At 30.5% G+C, this 8919-nt stretch overlaps 1 protein-coding gene across 1 annotated transcript; it reads left to right on the forward strand.

Annotated features, from left to right (window-relative positions):
- The first annotated feature begins 618 nt into the window (after positions 1–618).
- LOC111712601 (delta-like protein C) lies at positions 619–7515 on the forward strand. The gene is made up of 11 exons (XM_023487256.1): positions 619–687; positions 1805–1863; positions 2483–2616; positions 2932–3016; positions 4042–4094; positions 4575–4633; positions 5377–5439; positions 5572–5647; positions 5972–6092; positions 6387–6507; positions 7389–7515. Exons 1-11 carry the CDS (start codon positions 682–684, stop codon positions 7425–7427), a joined length of 816 nt encoding a protein of 271 aa, XP_023343024.1. The 5' UTR covers positions 619–681; the 3' UTR covers positions 7428–7515.
- Positions 7516–8919: the final 1404 nt, after the last annotated feature.

An 8919-nucleotide genomic window follows, 5' to 3' on the forward strand; every position in this document is an offset into this window, starting at 1 on the left:
TACTTTAGAGTCTCTGGTTATCACTGTATCCCACACCAGCGTTAGTTCTAGTATCAAGGATTGCAATATATCCAGTGTAAGTAAAAGTATTTCTTTCTTATCTAGAGAACGGCATTTATCTTGCCGCAGAGAAAGCAGATCGTCGGCAATCTTAGCCCTGGAGTTCCATAGGGGAGTCAGTTAGCACGAAGCATCTGATCAGAAGAGTTGAATGGAAATATTTTCGCCCCTGGCGAATGTCATGTATATCTAGATCAACTCTAGTTGGTCCAACAATAATCGATTGTATCATTATAATGTAAATATATTGTGTGTGCAACCATGCTTTGTTATTCCACTCAATCTCTTGGCTTTTTTATACCGAATTCTTTTCAAGATAATACATTTACACCTTTCATTATCAACCCATTCATCTTTTCATATTACAGTACAGATTCTAAACTTTTATCGAGTAAATTAATGTCAGAGATTGTTATTTCTTTTCAATTCTACTTGTCCTAATAAAATGTCGTGAATATACTGTAGTTTATGATTGTGTTTTGAGTATTATACATTATTCCATGGCAAACTTTAGCATACTTAGATATGGTATTCAATTGAACACAATAACATTATCAGCCTATTTAAATGAACCCCAGAACTAAATAAGTTCATATTTCTTTACTAGGTCTAAGAAGCAGCATGATTGTAAGCAAACTTTACCTATAAGATTGGGTTGTTATTTTTCAGTCTAAAATCCATTTTTAATTTCATTTTTAAATTGTGACTGTCAATGATGGGTTGTTAAGATAAAAAAACAATGTTGAGAAACAAAATATAAAATTCATTTCAGACCAAGTAATGTATTACCAAGATGTATTTGCTAAATTGTTTGAATTTTCTCATAAAATTGGTTAAATAACTATTTTTACTTTTTCACTGAATTAGGCAGAAAACATACAGGATGTGTCAATAAACATGGGAATTAAGTGACAACTTCTATATCGTCTTTGTTCCATAATTTCGTAAACATAATTTTGTTGTATCACAGTTAAAACCTTTTCGGAAGTTTAAAAACTGTGGTCTACTTTTTTAAATCTTTAAAATTGACGGAGAAATTAGGAAATTTGTCCTCATTCCAGTTTTTTAAAACTCAACAAAACTCTTCAATTGTTTAATGTCTCTGTCAATCTTTTAGATACAAAGAAGGTTTGTTATGGAGAACTCATTAGAATTTTAATCTTTTTTTGATACACTTTATGTCATTTATCAAGTATCGGAAATCAAAGACGAAAGTCGTCTCTCAATTCCCATGTTTATTGGGACACCCTGTATCTTGCAAATGCCATGAACGATTCTCCATTTTAACCTTTAAACATCGAATCAGAAATGATCGCTTTATTTCTTTCAGAGATAAGATATGTGTTAGCCATTTTATTAATCTTTTCTAAAGCATTGTTAGAAAATTTTTCATTTGAATTGTGTGGTTTTAATGACTTGAATGTAAAAAGATTTAAATTCTGAGTTATGGGTTGTACAAAGTATCCCACGAAACATGACAGTTTGTGAATAGTTTAACATGTCTCCTTCCATAATTTGTTAAGTTGTTTCATACCAAAGATCGAATAATAAAAATATCTTATGGCGGTTATATTAAAGTAAAATATATTTGAGAAAAAGATTTTTTCAACTAAAAAACTGCAAAAAAAGTCTTTAATATCTAATACAGTATATGGAAGAAGACGTTCAGAACTATTCACCAAACATCATATTTCGTGGGACAATCACAAATCAATTAAAGTACTTTTTCTTTTCTTTTTTTTAGACTAAAGTAGTTTTGATTTGTCTCCTGGTTAATATATGCTACGGTTGGGGGGATCCAAGGTGAAGTATACAGTCATCAACACACTGATCCATTATTAAAGGGACTGTTCACTTCTTTGAAATTAAACATAAAACATTAATTTACGAATTTTGGATCAGAAAGTGACTAATCACGTGTTTCTGAGACCTGCACTCCTCAGTGGTCCCTTGAAATTATGTTTACAATCCCTTTAAAGAATATTTTTGCGGAATGTAGCGTGTATGTTGTTACAATATCTATTCTAACCTCTTAGGTTACAACATTAAAAGAAGTGTTCGCGAAAAATGAAAGGGGATATAGGCTGATGGAAATGGAATATTCGATATCAATTGCTACTAATTTTGCTTTCATCTGTTACGTATAACAAGAAATATCAACTTTATATGGATGCATCGAATTGAATTCGACATTTATAGGCTGTAATTTCTGAATGATTAATCTTGAATTTTATGAAATTATTTACGATCTGAGTTGAATAATGTAACTCCGTGGATCTTAGGTACAATACGTTTTTAACCATTTTCTCCTTACATAGGCTACAGATAAAAGTAGAAATAGTAGCGATCAATATCGGATTCAATATCAGCCTATAGACCCTTTCATTTTTCACGAACACGCCCTTTAAGTTAAATTATCTAGTGATGCTGAACCGTTCAAACCCTACTGGAACCCTGTGTACAGCTGGATATACTCAGATATTAGATGTCAACCCTACTATCTCCAGCATACAGATAGATACTATTGTACAGATCAGGGGGAAGTCAGATGTGTAAGTAAGTACATTTTTCATTCTAAATGTGTAATTTTTAACAGTTTATAAACATGATGTTTTCGTCTCATATATTTTAAAATTACAAAAATACCGAACTTTTCTTTAAAAATTATAATATAAAAGTTGGTTCATATTTTATAAGTCAACTTTAAACTTATTGTTTTATTTCATTTTTCATTTCATCTGTATATATCACTTTATGAGGCTTAAACTAAAAAATGTAAAGAATTAATTTTATAAAAATATGATCATTACGCAAGTACTTAATTTCTCGATTGATACATAATAAAATATTTGAATATTTAAATAAAACAAGATGGCTGGTCTGGGAAGAACTGTGATGAACCAGTTTGTATAAACGGATGTGAGAATGGGAAATGTGTTGCTCCAGATATTTGCAGGTAAAATAAGAACTCATCTTTAAAGGAAAATGTTAACCATTTCTACAGGGTGTCCCAAAAAACATGGGAATTCAGTGACGAATTCGATATCGTCTTTGTTATGAATTAGCATTCTAATACCTAATTTCAAAAGCCATAATATTATTATGTCTGCTAGAGTTTATTTTATGAAAAGGGTAAAAGACTGTAAAGATGTGTCTATAATGTCTCCACAAGATGAACAGTGAAGACGGACAAGTTTACTCTGTTTGTATACTGCAATTTTCTTGTTTTGCTAAGTACAACCGTATGCAGTGAAAACATAAACAAACAAAATGTGAACATAGCAGACGAAACTCTTACAGATTACAGCTTTCTCAGTAAAGAATTATTTAAAAAGACGATATCAAATTCGTCACTGAATTCCCATGTTTATTGGGACACACTGTATCTAACATAAATTAAAGGGCCATAAAACTTGGAACACGTTTATTTAGACAAAATATGTCCGAAAATAAATTAAAATATGACGACATCTTATTGTATCCTACCCTAGTTCTGAAAACTATAAAAGTGTATACACTAATTTCAAGTTAGTAGCGCATTTTAATATGCAGTTAAACCCCAATTGAGCCAAATATCGAAAGAATTTTTCAAATGTCGTCTTGACAGTTTTTCAATGTTTTTTTTACTTTATTACGTAAATCTCAGTATTTGCGAAAATAACTAAATAGCCATGAATATGCGGGAACAGTTTTAAAGAGCTCCATATAATCATTTAATTAAAAAACTAAATATCTGCAACATTCCATTATCAAAAGTGAAGAATACGACATTTGACGAATTCTTTCGATGTATAGCTTATTTGGGGTTTAACTGTAGATAAAATCCCAATTTGTTTACATGCACACATTTTTCAATCCCGGTTAATATGGCTGACAATCAACTAAGGTTTCGGTGCGTACTGCGGTGATTTGCAGTACTTTGACTGAATAAATATATAGTGGGGTTTAGTGGAGAGTGAGCTGACCCTTTATTATATCTAGGTGTGATATGGGATACCAAGGAAACTCCTGTCAACGTTGTATAATACACCCAGGCAAATATTTACATTTCAATTTTTTTCAAATGTAAAATTGTGTGCATTTGTAAAATTGTTAACAATTGTAAAATTGTTAACAATTGTAAAATTGTTAACAATTGTAAAATTGTTCACAAATGTAAAATTATTTATAATTGTAAAATTGTTTTCAATTGTAAAATTGTTAACAATTGTAGAATTGTTAACAATTGTAGAATTGTTAACAATTGTAAAATTGTTTACAAATGTTAAATTGTTCATGATCGTAAAATTGTTTGCAATCGTAAAATTGCAAGAATTGTTCAATTATATAAAGTGAAACCCAGAACTTCGGTAATTCGAAATAAAGTTCTTTCGATGACTCCGAGGTTCTGGATTTAACTGTATACAAATTACAAATGTATAATTGTTTACAAGTATAAAACTGTTTACAAGTAAAAAACTGTTTACAAGATAAAAATTAAAAGTTGTTTGCAAAATTGATAATAAGATTTCCAGGTTGCCAGCATGGGACATGTGAGGAAGCCTTTGATTGTAATTGCAAGGAGGGTTGGGTGGTATGTAACTTTTAATTGCAAGGAGGGTTGGGTGGTATGTAACTTTTAATTGTAAGGAGGGTTGAGTGGTATGTAACTTTTAATTGTAAGGAGGGTTGGGTGGTATGTAACTTTTAATTGTATGGAGGGTTGGGTGGTATGTAACTTTTAATTGTAAGGAGGGTTGGGTGGTATGTAACTTTTAATTGTAAGGAGGGTTGGGTGGTATGTAACATTTAATTGTAAGGAGGAATGGGTGGTATGTAACTTTTAATTGCAAGGAGGGTTGGGTGGTATGTAACTTTTAATTGTAAGGAGGGTTGGGTGATATGTAACTTTTAATTGTAAGGGGGGTTGGGTGGTATGTAACTTTTAATTTTAAGGAGGGTTGGGTGATATGTAACTTTTAATTGTAAGGAGGGTTGGGTGGTATGTAACTTTTAATTGTAAGGAGGGTTGGGTGATATGTAACTTTTAATTGTATAATTGGATTATTTGAGATCGGAACTTTTGGACTAACAACCTTTTGAGAAAGCAATAATTGGTATCAACTCTCATGAAAAAAATCACTTTAATTTTGCCAATTATTTTCTAATAATTAAGTAAAGCTTAAAAATTTACGAGATTAGGGCTAAAAAACTGAATTAGTGAGGTCGGATGTATGTGTAACTATGTATTATGAAATAAAAACTTTCTTTTTAACCAAAATTAAAAATTTAAAAATAAACTTGTTTTTGTTAAATTTTCTAAATTTATTTGTTTAGGGTTTGGATTGCAGCATTGCAATCTGTTCACCAGGATGTAGTTCAACTTTTGGAAGCTGTGATGTAAGTTTTTTCTTTCTGCATAATTATTTGTCCTGGATATATTTTCCGTTATTGTCCTGGATGCATTTCCTGTTCTTGTCCTGGATACATTTCCTGTTCATGTACAGTGTACATCATGTCCACGTATTCTAGTTTCCTGGAGATTGTAATTGTAAACATGGAAGTGGATATACAGGAGAAAACTGTACAGAATGCACTACGTTAGAAGGTAGGGCAGGGGATTGGAACACAAACCATTAATGGTTGATACTAATTATATCGAATTTTTAAATTTCGCCGATTTTTCTGTTTTAATCCTGGGATTTACAAAAGATCGATGTGCTTGTTTTGACTGTTTTTTTTTGTACACAAACAAACATACACCATGACAAGTCAAATATGTTAATGTTTATGTAGATTTATAAAACACACATTTTTTATTAAAAAAGTTATTAATTTTTTCATAAAGTTTTGAATAGTAATTAAGAAATAGAAAATTTTATCAGCTTTAATTTGAGAATTTTGAGTTACTTGTAAATATTTGTATTTACAGGATGTAAGAACGGATACTGTAATGAACCTGGAGAATGTATTTGTCAGGAAGGATATTCTGGTGAACTATGTGATATTCCAGTCTGTAGAGACGGATGTGATCCATTGAATGGTTACTGCGAGTAAGATTAACTTATACAGCAATAACCTAGCAATTATTGAGTAAATAACCTAGCAATTATTGAGTAAATAACCTAGCAATTATTGAGTAAATAACCTAGCAATTATTGAGTAAATAACCTAGCAATTATTGAGTAAAGATTACTAAACAAATCTTATACATTCGCTCATAATGGCGGGGAAAATTATAAAATTTTACGATAGCGTGAAAATCTTGAATTAAGACTCGTTTAATACTTTACTCTTTTTTCTTTCAAGTATAATAATTATAAAAAACAATGAAATATTTTATTTAGAAATCCGTACGAATGCATCTGTACTTTGGGTTATGCCGGGTACACATGTACTGAATGTGTACCCTATCCAGAATGTGAGCATGGTACATGCATTCTTCCTTGGCAATGCAACTGCGAAACGGTAATTTTTATTTTATAACAATAATGTGAATATTATTTGTTAATACTAGAAATTCAAGTAGCTTCGCGCCCTTCTTTCTAGGCTTTTAGTGCGCTTCGCGCACATCATCTATTTAAATTGTGAACATGTTCTTTTTGTTTACATTTTTAAACAAAAAAGAAAAAAATTTTGCGGATTTTTAAAAAAAAATTCGCGGATTTTCAAGAATTTATTTTTTTTTTTACAAAATTAAAAACCTTTAAGACACATTTTTTAATTTTTATCATTCATAAACCTTCCCTGTGGTCACGTGATGTCCCACAAAAAATTTGGGCCCGATCGGTTCAGCCGTTTAGACGTTTATTGGATACAAACAAACAGACAGACAAACAGACAAGCCAAATTTTTAGATAAACTAGAAATTCAAGGCGCTTCGCGCCCTTCTTTCTAGCCTTAGAGGGCGCTTCGCGCCCATCTCCTAAATTAATTGTGAACATGTTCTCTTTGTGTACATCGTAAAACAAAAAAAAATAATTCGCGGATTTTCACAAAAAATTTCGCGGATTTTCAAAATTTTAAAAAATTTAATGACGATCTAATTTTGATGGAGACAAATATTTGAAATTTTGATGATTCATAAACCTTCCCTGGAGTCCCTAGATGTCCCACAAAAAATTTGGGCCCGATCGGTTCAGCCGTTTTGACGTTTATTGGATACAAACAAACAAACAAACAAACAAACAGACAAACAAGCCAAATTTATATATAGATGATAATTTTTTCTTTGTACGTAATAATCTTCAAATAAAGATATATTATTATTTGACAGCCCGTAGTTATACAGCATATTATTAGCTTAGATATTAGAACTGTAACAATTCCTTTATAATAATATTTTTTAGGGGTTCACAGGACTTTATTGCAATGAAACTTTGACATAAGAGAAAACAGTTAGCATTATGGTGCAGCACATGAATTTGATACTGATGAGAATTTATTAATTTAACAAATAAAATTTCAAAATGATAAGAATTACACCTTATTGAATGAGATTGAGATGGAGTTGAAGAACTATTTTTTTCTACAAACATTACATTAACTAAAAAATCAGAATCACTACGATATTAAAAATATAAATATGAATGGTTTCAAATTACATTTTCTTAAGTTTAAAGGGAGTGACCGGCTATGTAAGGTAGTTGAACTGAGTATGCAGTAATGTGGAAAACTTCTTTCGGATTCATTTGAGAAATTTAAAACTTTTTAAAGATCTGTAAATCCAGAGTTTGAGCTCAAATTCGATGTTCAAAACTCCTACTTTGGGGGTGGATACGTTTTCGGAATAAGTTTTTTTTTAATTATTAAATAACGACCACTTAAAATGTAAAAAAAATCCTACAGTAAACTAATTAATTGTTTAGGAACAGGTTGAGAAAATAAAAATTAATCTTATCATCGAAAATAAGTAATCTTGTTCAATTATTAGTTTCTATTTTCTCATTATTCTGGTTTCTCATACTTCACAAAGATTTTCTGCAGATTTTCTGAAATATTATTGAAAAGACGACATTTGAAGAATTTGAAGAAATCTGCGAATAAATTCAAAGTAAATATGAAATTCAATATAATGATGAATACGAAATAATTGATTCTAGCATTGATTTATTGACAAATTTCTTTTGAGAAATATGTCCCTAACCATCTAATTAGATTATATGTCAGTGAAGAGCATTTTTAAACTCTCTCATGGAATAAATAAGAAAACCTGATGTTGCTGAAGATGATCAAAATAAAAAAACAATATGTAAATAAGTAAAATTTTACACGTTAGTTCATCTCTCAATATAAAAGATATTGCTATCATCAACTATTACCTCACGCATTCATTAATTTTTCTAATTAAAACTTGAATAACAACAACAAAGGGTATACACGGTGTTCAAAACAGATAAAAACTGTTTATGAAGAAAACAAAGTCAACTGCAGCCCAGGGTTTAATTAATTCTTCAGGGGTAGAATAAAAAGTTTAATTGTTTTTGTTTACCAAAATATAACAACTCTAAAAAGGAGTTTCAAATGAGATATTTGGGAAGAAACAAAATATGCCCGAATTGATTTTCTATTTTGAGGGACATTTAAAGATGCTTGATAGGTTCCTAAAAGATCAACCCCCGCCCCATTATTCGCCTTTTTCGTCTACTCTGTTTTACTTCCCTTCCTTCCTTTACAGAATATCATTAATATTTTGAGTTTGTTTTGAAATAATTCTGTGTGACAATGCGACAAATAGGTTTATCCACGGGATACAGAGGGAGAAGGGAGGAGTTTAAGCAAGTCAGGTTGATTACTGACGCTATTTTTGATTATATATTTTATCTTCTTCAAATAAGACTGGGACATTTTCTATTGTTTATTTAGAAAGGTTATTGCTGG

The sequence above is a fragment of the Eurytemora carolleeae genome, unplaced genomic scaffold, assembly GCF_000591075.1.
Source record: "Eurytemora carolleeae unplaced genomic scaffold, Eaff_2.0 scaffold1296, whole genome shotgun sequence".
Classification (NCBI taxonomy): Eukaryota; Metazoa; Arthropoda; class Copepoda; order Calanoida; family Temoridae; genus Eurytemora; species Eurytemora carolleeae.

What these genes read in the sequence shown, in the direction of transcription:
- LOC111712601 (XM_023487256.1), top strand. An exon ending in ACGTTGTATAATACACCCAG is followed by an intron (nt 4,095 to 4,574) that starts GCAAATATTTAC and finishes TAAGATTTCCAG; the next exon opens with GTTGCCAGCATGGGACATGT. An exon ending in AGAATGCACTACGTTAGAAG is followed by an intron (nt 5,648 to 5,971) that starts GTAGGGCAGGGG and finishes TTGTATTTACAG; the next exon opens with GATGTAAGAACGGATACTGT.